At 39.5% G+C, this 14347-nt stretch overlaps 1 protein-coding gene across 2 annotated transcripts; it reads left to right on the forward strand.

The window, feature by feature from the left end:
• Window positions 1-7415: 7415 nt before the first annotated feature.
• On the forward strand, window positions 7416-13636 carry LOC134357692 (iroquois-class homeodomain protein irx-4-like). Of its 2 annotated transcripts, none has more exons than XM_063069310.1 (5): window positions 7416-7546; window positions 7887-8138; window positions 9155-9261; window positions 10555-10868; window positions 11178-13636. In XM_063069310.1, exons 1-5 carry the CDS (start codon window positions 7502-7504, stop codon window positions 11930-11932), a joined length of 1473 nt encoding a protein of 490 aa, XP_062925380.1. In that variant the 5' UTR covers window positions 7416-7501; the 3' UTR covers window positions 11933-13636. The 2 variants fall into 2 exon arrangements, with proteins under 2 accessions (XP_062925380.1, XP_062925381.1); XM_063069311.1 differs by having other exon boundaries at window positions 10555-10838.
• Window positions 13637-14347: the final 711 nt, after the last annotated feature.

A 14347-nucleotide genomic window follows, 5' to 3' on the forward strand; every position in this document is an offset into this window, starting at 1 on the left:
CATGTGATTGTGTGTATATACATACACATATCTATCCTGATACTACTCTGAGCTTGTGAATCTGTGTCTTTGTTCATCCTTTGCTTTTCAATGTAGTTATAAGATTTTCTTGCTCTGCACTTTTAATCTTGTATTACTAATTTTGGATCTACAAGTGAACATTAAATAATTTCTCTAAATTTGCAACGGTAGACTCACTGTCCAGATTTCCACAACTCAAGTTCTCGGTATTATTTTTTCTTCATTTTAACTTTTTATTATTTGCATGATTTGTCTTCTTTTACACATTTTTGTTTATGTATAGTTTTTCATAAATTCTATTGTATTTCTTTATTTTCCTGTGAATGCTTGCAAGAAAATTAATTTCAAGGTAGTATATCATGACATATAACCATATAACCATATAATAGGTACATTGATAATACATTTACTCTGAAATTTACTTTAATAAATAAATGATGTCCCCCATAATGATCAATTGATACAGAATGGTGTTGTTTCTTTATTTGATTTAATATAACAATGACTAAAATTCCATAAGCAGATGGAATGACCTGTTCTAAATAAACTCCAGCCTGCTTTTTAATTTTTGACTATATGATACCCACCATATATACAGCACATACATTAACATTTACTGCATGTGACTGGCCAGCATAGATTCTGCAGCTATAAGGTTTTTCTGTTTCGATATTTGCAGAATTAAATTCTTCTGGATATTTGACAAATTGAAAACATGAAATGGATCACACTGCACATTTCTAGATTAAATTACATATTCTGACTTTTTTTTAAATACTAAAGCCTCCTTTCATGGAGATTTATTCCACACCGACTAGAAAATTATATTCTTAAAATCATTCAAATTTATACTAAACTAAATTTAATGTCTAAAGTATTAAAGCTTTCAATAAGGTATGTATTTAGTGGAAATGCGTGAAGTTCCACAGTTGCAAAAAATGACCCCGAGGTCAATGAGTATCCGTTGCTTAGACTGTGTCAGCAGAACAGAAAACAGGGTCTTTCGCGCAGTGTAGTCGTAATTTTGAAGGGAGAATAAAAATCCTGGAATTAGCAATTACTGAGTGGCAGCACAACCACCGTATGACTCCTTTGCATATATGCACTCTACTACTCACTACAGCTTACAGGGAGTATACTCAACCTGTCACACGGCGGTAGCAACACCAGTGATGGCAAGACAGCCATATATACAGTACATACATTAACATTTATATGATCGGCCAGCAGAGCTTCTGCGGCTAAAGATTTTTCCGTCTCAATTTTTGCAGAATTATACCCATTGCCGATAATTGTGATATAGATTTATTCGTGTCTACAAACAAGTAGTTCCATAAAATTCACTTTAGAATGCATTTTACATATCCAACTTAGTATCTCATTAATTGTCCTGATAACTAAGTCTAGCCAGAAAAGAAGAAAAAAAATAGATGAAAACTATCAGAAAAACAAAGTCGTCTGCCAATGATAATCCAATCGTTTTATTGATTAATGATAATTACTTAAACATAATTCAAAGCTTCAGCACAAATTTATCTTCTAGTTGACATTTTTAAAGAGTTTTTTTAGATGTATTCTCCGCAAACTCGTTTTAATGATTAAACTGCTGACGGCTCTGACAGTTATGAGAAACATTATTGACAGGATTGGTCCGAAGGTAAACGCCGGCGCTGTTTGAATCATGGATTAATAGCTTGACTATATTGTATTGATCTGCCTTGTCTAAATGTCGTTGTTTCTGTCATGAATACCAAGAAAGGAGCCATTGCCGCAATTCCGTTTAACAAGTACGAGACGCACTGGTGTTTGGGCTCATGGGAGTCTGGAAGGGGGAAACGAGAATCCCACAAAGTTTTCTCCTCTAGTTTCGCTACTCTGGTCAAGAAAAAAAAAACAATTCTAGAGACCCTGCGGCTCTTTTGAAGGACCGGCTATGTAGGAGCATAGTTTCAATCCAGAATGTGGATTTTTTTGAGATGGGTGAATGTTATTAAAAGGGCAATCGTGCCTCATATTCGGATCATAGGTGCTCCTCCAAAGGGATTACTTTAAGGAGAGTCAGCCGAGGAGTTGTGCTGCTCCTGTACGTCACGCTTTGACTGGAGTGTTTGTGGAGCTCGGGGCTTCAAACATTTCCCCAACTGTGAAACAGAAAGATAGTGGGGAATGCCTATATCAGCTCTCCCTTTCTCCTGCTGCAGACACCACCGATAAGATCCGAAGACTTTGCAGGGGCCGTAACGACAACTCAATTTGCCTCCTGAAGGTGCAAGAATGCCAGTGCAAACGTACGATCTCTAAACTCTGAGGAGGGACAGGTAATCATAAACAGACAACAAGCAGCCATTTATCTTGTGGCTATGCATGACTGTTCGCTGGTGTTTTTGTAAATAAGGTTATTTTGCAATTAAACATCCTTAAAACTTTTCAATGTAAAAGATATTTTGCAAAACATTGTATATTTCGGGAGGAGTGTAATAATGGTTAAAATGGCATTCATAAAAATTGGATAATCCCTTTCAGTCTTGGGAGATAGTGGAATAAAATGAATGATATTTATCCTGTGTTTTTCAGGTGCGTTCTTTTGTACCAGCATTCTGAGCTTTTTGTTTGTCAAGGTAAGATATTCGTCCATCAGTGCCATTCAGCTGGTGAATTCTACATTATCAATGCCGTTAAGCCTGGATTTGAGGAGCATCATCCATTTAAACAAGAATTGAGTCACAAGTAACAGAAGTTTGAATTGTGTTCGCAGGTGGTATATCAGCTTTGCCATGAATAGAGTCCGCTACCGTGCGGAACTCCTCGATTAAGGGAGGCTCACCATGACAGGAAAGGAACTGAAACCGAAAAAAAATTAAAACTGTATTAAGAGTTGGTTGTTTGTAGTGGTGTTTCAACAGAAGTGCGCTGGTGTTGAATCAAGGCTATTTAAGTTTTAAAATTCATACTGGCTTAGCTAAATCTGCGCTCAAAATGTGCAAGTTCCGTTATTTAAATGTTCCGCGTGGTTTTAAGTGGCATTATTACTCGAATGCATTTCTACTTTAGCCCGTATTGGTTACCACGCCGTGAGTAACTTAGTTCCTTCGCTCATCCCTTTGGAAAGGGGTTGTGCAATAGGCAAAGAAGAAAAGATATCCTAGACAGGGGAAGAGTGAACGGGTGGGGATGGACACTGACGGTTCGCTTTTGCGTTCAGCTCTGTGATGCAGCCCTAAATGAACAACATGTACAGCTCACTTTACTTGTCAGCAAATGTCACATTTGCTTTAAATCTTTAACACGAACAATGCCGACTCAATTTCAGTGGGCTCTTGCCACTCCTCTTATAGTGTAAAGACATACAGTAATGTAACTAAATCTTTCATAAACCAGCCAACAACGCAATGCAAGGGGATTCAGAAAGTGTACGAGCACTTCCTCAAGTTATCTGGATGTAAGAATGTTAGGGCATCTAAACTTTTGCTTATGCATTGAATACATTTTCTTCTAGCTTGATACATTTACCTGAAATTATGCCTGGTAGTCGACCTAAAGTGGTGATTTTTTTAAAGAGTTTTTCCTCTCTTATTCGGTGTTCTGCTGCAGACATGTTAATATTACAATCAGGGGGATGTGGGGGCAATTTTCTATTTTTAATAGCAGTAAAAACCTTGACTTTCTACAGTAAACAAAAAGTTAGAAAATGTTATATATAGCTGATAGTTGTTTAAACTTGTCCTTTAATGCATATTCAGCGTCATAAAATATCGTCCAACTCGATTTCAGAGTCCACAGTTTACAAGCATTGTGTTTTTTTTTGTGTTAGAGTTATTCTCCTTTTATGTAGGGAGGTGTCACTAAATCCCGCCAACCCACTAATACAGTTTGATATGAAACCACTTGACACGGGTGACCTGCTCTCTGAAATGTGTGCGTGTTCCATTATCAGGATCTCGCTTGCTCATTCGTGCATTGCTAATAGATATTTAATAGGTTTGCGCGAAGTTTAGTAGCCGATCGTATCTTCGAATCTTCGCGTTTAAAGAGGCAGAGGGTTATATACAAGCGGCGTGTGCTTGCAAGAGCTCTTTCCATCTCGTCTCTCTCTGTCTGTCTACTTCAGAGCCTTAATGGGTGGTCTTTAACTAGGAGGAAAATCATTCCCATCACAATTTTAATAAGCACTGATTTTGCTTTTCAAATAATATATAATCTGATCCCAGAGTGTTTGCGTTGTAATATTACCCCGCGTACAGTATTGGCAATTCCCTGCAGATATATTGGGAGGTAAAATCAACGTAAAGCCTATCCAGAGCCACCAACTGCACCCTTCTGTCCCGCAACTCCCTCAGATTGAGGAGAATTCTCAAAAGCCTTGAGATGAGCACCAAGACGCCCTAATTTCACCCTACCCCAGCCCTGTCTTAACATCTGCCATGAGGAGTTGCATTCCTTTGTTAGAAGTTTGACCATTCCAATACACTCCTGTCCTGCTTGCCGAATTCTGCCTTTACTAAACCTGGGGCCGAGCATATTCTGCTGCCTAATTCCTACCTGTCCACCCATCATCACCTTGCCCTCTGGCTCCCGCTTCAGCAAAGCCTCAATTTTGAAATGATGACTTTTGCCTTCTCGCATGGCATCCAACCCATCGCCACAATTTCCCCAAACCTCTAACCCTGCCGGGTATTAATGTTCCTCCAATCCTGGTATTTTCATCATTACTTCCGCCATTCTCTACGTTACCTTCCGCTGCCAAGCTCTGGTATTCCTTACCGAAACCTATCAGCCTTCACAACCCCATTTTCCTTCACCAAGACCCCTTAAGACCTCTCATTGATCTAGTCTTTGCTTACCAGTACTAATAACCTCTTTAAGCAGCGTGGGGTCATATGTTACTCTGATGAACCCCGTGGCTTTGGTTTTACAACACTGGGCCACAAAATCTATAATAGTGTTGTTTCATATTATACAATTAGAATACACAGTATAAGTGGCTTATATCTAGTCACAAATATCTGGAAGAGACTTTGATGGCGAAATTCATTAAACATTTAAGGAGTGTGTGTGTGTGTGTGTGTGTGTGTGTGTGTGTGTGTGTGTGTGTTCCCTCACATGCAATTTTACAATCCTCTGTCGACTCTAATCGTATGTAGAGTATGGGCTGAGGATATAAGATATAGGGTAATTATGTGTATACGCAAGCTGTTAATCTATCCTGTAAACATCATGAACAAGTGTGTATCTGTAGAAATATGTCCTAGTAATGGAGCAATTAAGGCATGAGAACATTAGGCTGGAGTTATGGTTTCCAAGTATGAAAGAAACTTTCCATGCACATATTTAATATTTCTTTAATTGGCTGCTTTAAGAAACTGTCATTTGCTGATTAATTTGCCTAAAGGAGAACGCTATTCTGAAAGTTTTTTTAAAAATAATCTTCTCAGTTTCTTATAGATCACATATATCTAATTGGAAGATACGACTGTTTCAACTATTCATCCGCATGATCCTTCATACAGCGTTACGGTCACGATTTTGCCTGGATATTTTAAATGCTGGTAATTTTCATTATTTTTAAACATTAAGATAAATATGTCACAATAGTGTTTTACAAAGAGTAACTCAATTTGAGAACACGTACTTTCATCTGTAAATAGAAGCAATTATGCAGAAGATATTATATTATGTAGACTATGGTCTCTGGATAGTCATCAATCACCCACTATCGAGCTGTCAAAGCAGGCAGATTCGTTTCTTGGAGGCAGTCTTCCAGCTGGGGAGAATCCTAGAACATCATCATTAATTAGAGTGTGACCCCGCGGCTATTCACGTGTCTGAACTCATGAACATTCGAGCAAGTCTACACACCATGGGTTTGTACAGAAATCTACTACAGTACCACCAAAGCAATACACGGTTTAAGGTGGAGGACACCTTCGTCACATTCCCCTCCAGCGGGATGGCGGGCATGTGTCTGTCCGTCTGCGCTCCTAGATGCGGTCGGATAGAGAGAAAAAAAAAATCCGAAGCGAGATTTAAGAGAAGATTCGCAGTTGAAGCCGAAATTTTTACAAGATTATAGTGTTATAGTGTTCCAGGTATCGACAAAATCAGAATAATGTCTTGAGTTTTCTAGTGAAGTTTTCTTATTCGCCGACTTACCACTTATACACACAGGGTAACTTTTACTTTTAATTCCGATAAAGGGGGACGTTTGGTGTTTCATAAATCACTGGCATGACAGTGTTTTGTAAAATTGTATAAATATGCCCGGTTATTTAAAGTTTCCCATAAATCTTGTGCTTCCAAAGCGATCATTTCTATTAGAGGACAGGACAGATCTTACCTATTGCAATTTTATGCTTCGATACACGTTTGAAACCTAACGCTTTACATATAAACACATGTGTGCTACGTAATATATCAAGAATTGATCTCTTCGCTTCCAGGATATCAGTCTAACTGATTAGGTACTGAGTAGCGAATGCATATAGACGGAAATAGTGTGAAGCTCGCTTTGGTTTGCCTGCCGACTTTCATATCCCCTGTAAATGCACTGCAATGGGGAGGAGCAGAATCTGCAGCTGATCAATAATATATTTCTAATCACATTTGTCTCTTTGCCTAACGACCAAGAACAATTATTAATCCACTAATGTTGTCCGTAATCTGAGTATCTGTTTGCACGCAGTGTTACGCGATAATAACCGTGGTTATCACTAAAACTGCTAAGTACCATACTGTGCTCAATTGATCCATTAAAAGCAACGGTATTCGCAAAGAGGTTATGTTAAACTCAGGGTCCCGTTCTGATGCTCTTAAACTTGAAGCATTTGTGTTCATTTTCACACCGTGGAGTTAGACGGTGTGGGGGATCTTTTTTTAAACTGTCTTAATCTGACGTCATGCCTACTGATATTAACTAAGTTCACTCGCAGAACACTTTGTATCAGTCTTCGTATCTTGAGTGGCTATTCCGCGTTGCAAAATGATTCACTTTTCGAGACAAGTGTAACATTCAGTAGTCGTGCAGCAACGAGATACACAAATTAGTATCTAAAAGAAAAGTTTTAAGCTGTATGTAAATAAATTGAAGTGCCGTCCTGTTTCGTCCTATCAAGCATCTAGGATCCTCTGCGTTTGCCAATCAATTGGTACCGTGGAACGGAACAAGGCTGCAATAGCGTGAAGATCAGTCCTCTCTCTTTCTCTCTCTCTCTCTCTCTCTCTCTCTCTCTCTCTCTCTCTCTCTCCCCCTCTCTCCCCCTCCCTACTCCCTATCTCCCCCTCTCCCCTCCCTCTCTCTCTCCCGCCCTCTCTTTCCCTCCCCTTCCAATCGCCCCCATTCTCTCTCACCCTTCTCTCCCTCCTCTCCCTCTCTCTCCCTCCCCTCCCCCCTGCTCTCTCTCTCTCTCTCTCTCTCTCTCTCTCTCTCTCTCTCTCTCTCTCTCTCTCTCTCTCTCTCTCTTCTGAATGTTGGGAGCCCTGGACAATGTCGTACCCGCAGTTCGGATATCCCTACACATCTGCACCTCAGGTATGTCATATCGATCCTTCAATTGCTTTAATCGCAGTCAAGGGGCTAATTGATTACTGGCGATCGTTCCGGCTTTTCAGCACCGCCTCGCCCACAGCGTGATCTTTAACTCACTTCAATACGGATAAATATGGGACGCCTTAACTTTACGGTGTGCTAATAAATGCATGCTTAATTGTATGAAGCGAAGTTACTCCGTAAAAAAAAACAAAACATGTTTACAGTTTAGTATAAAAGAGAATATCCGCATTGGAAGAATATTAAGAAGTCTCAGCGCAATATCCAGTGGCAATCCCAATCTATATATTTTATTATTATTTGTCTTTTTTAATGTACATAGTTTCTGATGACCACCAACCCCCTGACTACGTGCTGTGAGTCAAGTGGCAGAACACTGACGGATTCGGGGGCTGCAGCCTCTGCACAAACCCCTGTCTATTGTCCCGTGTACGAGAGCAGGCTGCTGGCCACGGCCAGGCATGAGCTGAACTCAGCGGCTGCCCTCGGAATGTACGGGAGCCCGTATGCCACCAGCCAGGGATATGGCAACTATGTCACCTATGGGGCAGACCCTTCAGCTTTTTATTCACTGGTAAGCACTCCTCTGATCGTTATTTTCTTGTCTGCAATTAGGGCTGGACAGATAAATCACCCTCGGTTCAACGCTAAAAGGTGTTAGTATCAGGTCAGCGTGGACTTAAGTTTCAAGGAAAATGAGTATTCGACCAAAATTCGTAAATTACAGATAACAGTTCCGCATTAAAACATTATGGCAGAGCTAAAGTCAAGAACTTGACAAAAGTAAATTTGAGAATTCCGGAGAATCACCTTGTTTCATTTACTGTCAAGCAACATTGCCCTCTGTCACGCAATTTCCCATATTCACCTTACCAAAGAGGTTCAAATGTTTAAATTAATACATTTTTCTCCATTAATATCATCAACTCCAAAATGTATGTGAGTGTGAAACCTTAGGTGATTATATCTGTGAACGTCCAGTTCGATCTTCCTAATTGAAGGGCCTTATTCTTCACTAACAATGCTATGAACCTTTAAATATATATATACAGTATAAAATACACACAGTTAAGCTCGCTTTGCAACCTGGAAACCATCGTGTTCAATGTAGTTTATTCAAATTATTTTGGCAAGCAGTTTCTACAAACTTATAAATCTATCCACTTAGTAAAGGAGTTCGATTATGTGAATACAAATGCCAGATGTTGCTGGTTTATAACTGGACTAAAATAATTCGATTATGTTGGGCCATTTCCCTAATACAAGAGTTCTTCTGCCATACTCAGCATTTAAACAATTTGCTTAAAGTTTCGCTGAAGTCCTAAACCAAATTGCACTATGAGAATCTGAAAGAGGCTGCTTTCTTTTTTTATTTTTCAGTATTTGGGACGTCTTGCTAAGCTTGGAATTTATTAAAATGAACGCTCGATTTATCTGTGCATAAATGCCAAATAACCATATTTTTATGGTCACCCTCTGTGTGCAGTTATTCATATTAAATGTTCTGTGATCGAGAAGATTAGCATAAAGTTTTCAATTAAATAAGCGTGCAGGTAATAAAGTCAAAATGTGCCAACATGTCTCTTACAGAGTCCATTTGACACCAAGGATGCGGCGGGATCTGCGCATGCGGGAATCGCCCAGGCTACTGCCTATTACCCATATGATCCTAGCTTGGGACAGTATCAGTATGACAGGTGCGCATATAGATTGCTTCTTGGTCCTTACGTCCTATCAAAGTATTTGCACTCATTATAATAATAATTTATAAATCTCTGCTGAAAATATATAGCGAATAGTTTTGTTTCTGGGGAGCTGTGCGTTTTCTGAAATTACATAACTTCACCTGTACAACATTAAATGATAACCAGATTTCTTTTTTTCTGTGAAACTGGATAGGAAATGCATCAAAGCACGAAACTATGCCCCGTGAAACTTCGCTTGTGTTTATTTTTAATGACTTGCGACCACTGATAAATTGACTTGATAAAATGCCGCCGCACGGCGCGTGCACGTTTCCAGCGATCGTGTTCCTTATATGGAAATGGCGCATTAAGCTGTTGTTAGTTTCAAAATTGTCAAAAAAAACACATTTCAGTCACGCTGGCTGGGATTGGCCTTTTACGGCTGAATTGCATAAGATATGGAAATGGGTCTGAATGTCTTATTTCAACATAACATTCTGTTCTTGCTCAGCAGGCAAGGGTTGTGATTGTACAGTGAACTGTATCCAGCTAATGTGTTGCTACATTACTGAGTAGAGTAAACAGGAGCCTGATTTAGATTTAGGGAAAGTTAGACCTCGCGAAATCTGACTAAAAGAGACGATGACATAATCGTAGCCACCTTCATTTCCTTATTTACGCTCCCTGGTGTTTCCCCTTCAGCTCTGGAACACTCATTTCCCCAGATTTTTCTCAGCGGCCCTTAATATTCTATCTTCTTCATTCAATTTAGCCAGCGCCCGTTCAATCCTTTATTTTATCACGTCGGGGATCAATATTATATTTCAAGCATCTTTACTGCAGTTATCGGACCTAAAGGAATTGGGGTAGTGATCTGAAAGCAAATGTGTAGATATTTGCAAGTGTCATGCGAATTGCTTCAAACTCCTTGAAATTATAGGTGATGAAATATACCATTTTATAAACACGGAATAAAGGCAATATGATGACAGCGATAATGCTCCAACCAAAGCAAAAAGCCTTGGTTTACAGAGGGGGAAAAGGTCCACACTGGTGGTACAGAGAGAAAAAAAAGATGCACACGGTTGGTGCGTTTTGTCGTGTTTTAATATCTTGAGCATATTTATATTTGTAGAACGAATTTCCCACCATATGCTATGTTTGTGACGTGGCAGTTCCCAGTGCAAAGCACTATGGCAATTCAAGGACTTCAAAGTTCAGAATCCATGTTAGAACCGAATCACTGAATATGGTCTGCACGTTGCCACCTTTCCTATTAATTTGGAATTATTTTAACAAATTTAGGTATGAGGCGGTGGATCCAGGAGCCAGGCGCAAAAATGCAACTCGAGAAACCACCAGCACACTGAAAGCTTGGTTGCAGGAGCACAGGAAGAACCCCTACCCCACCAAAGGGGAGAAGATCATGCTGGCCATCATCACCAAGATGACCCTGACCCAGGTCTCCACTTGGTTCGCCAACGCCAGGAGGAGGCTCAAGAAGGAGAACAAGATGACCTGGTCGCCGAGGAATAAATGCGCCGATGACAAAAAACCCTATGACGAGGAAGAAGATGGAAGTCCAAGCCGTAAGAGCCCGGAAGATAAGCACAATGAGGGTTCGCTATTACTGTTTTCTCTCCGGGTAGACAAATCAGTAGACCAGGCATGAGGTGGATCTAAGAGTAACTTGCCATGTTAATTATTTGTCACTAAATTGAAAGGCCGACATTTTGGGGTGAAAAGTAAAGAACCATTTAAGAAAATGCGCAACCACTTAATGTAAAATATAGTTGCCAATAATAAAGTCACGATTAATCTGTTATGTTTAAGGGACGAATATAATACGCTAATTCAGGTCAGTTAGTACACTCTCCTAAACATTCCGTCGCATTATCTTCTCATTCCTCTAACTGTATTTCTGACAGATACCACATGCAAAGAAGACAAAGAGCTGCAGCTCAGTGACCTCGATGACTTTGATGGAATCGAGACAGAAAGTGACGAGTGCGAACTGAAAGGCCCGTTTCAACAGATGGACAACGGTCAGATCAAGGTTTCAGAATGTCCGGCCGACCAGTGCAAGAAGGTCGCCTTAAAGATACCCTTGCCCGCACCGGGAGATGGCTATTCAGAAAAGGTCAAGAACTGTCTCAAGCGAGTGATGACAAACTCCGAGCAAGATCTAATGGCTGGAGGACAGCGGGGATGTGAATCCAAGTTTTGCTTCCAGCAGCATCAACAACACAGGCAGCAGATGCTGGACAGCAAACCCCGGATCTGGTCCCTAGCTCAGACGGCTACTTCGCTGAGCCAAGCCGAGTATCCATCTTGCATGTTGAAACGGCATCAGCAGGCTATCTCATCCTCGCCCCCTTTGGCCTCTATGCCTGCCGGCGTGGTGGACAGGCAAGATTCCCCGGTGACCACCCTAAGGAATTGGGTGGACGGGGTTTTCCACGACCCCCTATTCAGACACAGCACTTTAAACCAGGCACTTACCAACACCACCGTTTCTTGGGCTACCACCAAAGGCACTATCTTGGATACAGAGGCAATGGGGCGCTCTTTGGGAACTCCTACAAATACCATTAAAGGACAGATCCCAGGGTTACCCCAGCAAGAAAATAGTAAGGACATCACAACGTTTGCTAAAACAGGGAACAAAATGTTCTGTTCATAACAAACCAAATAATATGGACTCTTACTCCGGAGCCTTGTGATGCACTAGGAAGAGGCGAGACGTTCTATTCACAATCCCAGCCCATCTTTTACTAGACTTTATATATTTCATCACTGTTTAAAACTTTTCACAAAACGGCTGAAGTTATCTTAGGCGCTCTTTAACTCAATAGTGCTGTGTAATTTATTCAAGTCCGTGTTGGAAAGCTCGTCTAAACGAAATTATAGACATATCGGTAAGGTTTACAAATGCCAGCGTTTACAGAAGTGGGTAGCTTAGGGTGGAATTCGCAGTCTGCTTGAAAGCATGCAAATATAATTTCCCGAAAATTCCATTCTTGCAAAGAATATTTATGCTATTACCGAGCTCTGCCAATAGATCACTTGCAACACTTGTTAGAACTTTACACCGTTGCACAGTTCTTTAGCTTTAAGAAATACAAGGATATATGTTAAACATATATGCACTGAAATAAATGTGCTCTCTTAGAGGTATCTAACGAGTGTTGTCTGGTTACATTGTGGATGGATAGAATGATTGAATAATGAGTTCAAACAATTTTCCATTTTAAAGTTATAATTCATCAGATAAAACTATATTATTCACTTTATCTATTTTTAGATACGATACTGTTGAAGTTTTCTTTAACTTTTACTTGATAGAACAGCATGCACTTACTTCACATTAAAAAAATATTTTCCAAAAATACTCCCTGCTTCTTTCCTGGGCAGTTAGTTCTTAACGTTCCATAATTCCCTTTCGTCCCACTCTCGGGACGTTTCTTCGTTATACACTCGTTTGTTACAATAATTGCATTTTGCCAGCAGGTCAACTATCTTCAAATCTAAAGTAAGAAGTATATCTTCATCGACTCTGCAAGATTGGTTTAAATTAAATATTCGTCGGTATTTATGACATGGTTCCGATTGTCAGAACTAATCAAAGTTTGAACCTCTATGTTATGAGTTCAGGTGTAGCGATCAATATGCCAGACATTTTGTTCATTCTTCTTAGTGGATCATGCTTTTTTCTCCAATTCGGAAAGGAATATTTCAAAAGAAACTCGACTTTTATGCCATAGATCTAACCTGGTGGAAGAAATATGCATGGTTTGCTATTTCAAAAAGCGTGGCAATGTTGTCCCAATGACATTAAACAATGCATAAATTTATCGTATAATTCAAAACACTTCAAGATCTACTCCACGTTTAAGCAAAAGCTATAGAACTTTTCATGTATTCAGGTGATTGTATTCAATTAATTGTAGTTTGCAGTCAATACATGCATCTCAATACTTGGAAGTAAGAGAATGCTGAACAGGAAACATTTTTTATTTTTTTTCAGGGAAAAAAACTTGCGAAATAAATTAAGAAAACAAGACAGTACAATGATTTGCACCAACCCTTGATAAGTGTCGTTCTTAGTGTTCAGCAGCAGTCCTAAACCCATGCCACAATACCCCTGTAATTTCCAGTTAAATGGTATATAGAATCTGTAATTTTATAAACAAACTGAAATTTTCATTACGACTGCGAACTCTGTTGTATCAAATCTTAAGTGGCTCGTTTTGAAATTACGACTTAAGAAATGGTCTTTTATTTCTCTCTTAAATTTCAAACCTGCCGATTGTAAATATGGTACATCTGGTATTTAAAAAAAGAGCGGACATTATGCACATTCTCCTTAATAAGGAAATAAATTGAATTTGGCTACTGTATTTTTAATTGTTGTTCATTGAAGTACAAGAGAGGAATCATTTGAAGCATATTGCAAATCTATTTAGTCTTGTCTGTAAACACCAGCTATTATATCATCTTCGGCACAAATAGTACACTGTAGAAGAAAATTCAATGCATCATTCCATAGTTACGGCGAGTGTAAACAATGTCTTTTACATATATCATAAAGCAGATCTACTACAAAAAAAAGGTTTATGCAGTCACATCGTTGTCACTGCATTAAGCTTCGCTGCTCTCTGATGATATTGTCGAGATCACAAATGTTGCTATTTGCTAGACCCACTTGTCAAAGTCTCTGACAAGAGCCCTGGTTGCCAAAATGTGCAACAGCCAAGATAATTTGAAGTGAAATTTTCATTTTGACACTAACCCCTCAATTTCCAGAGGCTCTACGCCCTGTGATCTCCAAGGCAGGCTAAGCTTTACGGTGAGCCACGTCTTCGCTGAAAAGGGCAAAATAACTTGAATTAGTTGTAATAGATAAAAGGGCAAAAAAAAAGAGTCAAGGGTACTTGACAGTAATAGCGAAAGTCTATTCTCCAGGGGAAAGTGTACAGCTAGAGGCTGAAGTATGATGAATTTTAATGTAGCCTGGGCCAGCCAGAGCCTTTAACTGAAACCTTAGACAAATAAATAATTTTCAAATATAATGCAACTGACAAAGTCTGGATAATGT

Source organism: Mobula hypostoma, chromosome 17 (genome assembly GCF_963921235.1).
Source record: "Mobula hypostoma chromosome 17, sMobHyp1.1, whole genome shotgun sequence".
Classification (NCBI taxonomy): Eukaryota; Metazoa; Chordata; class Chondrichthyes; order Myliobatiformes; family Myliobatidae; genus Mobula; species Mobula hypostoma.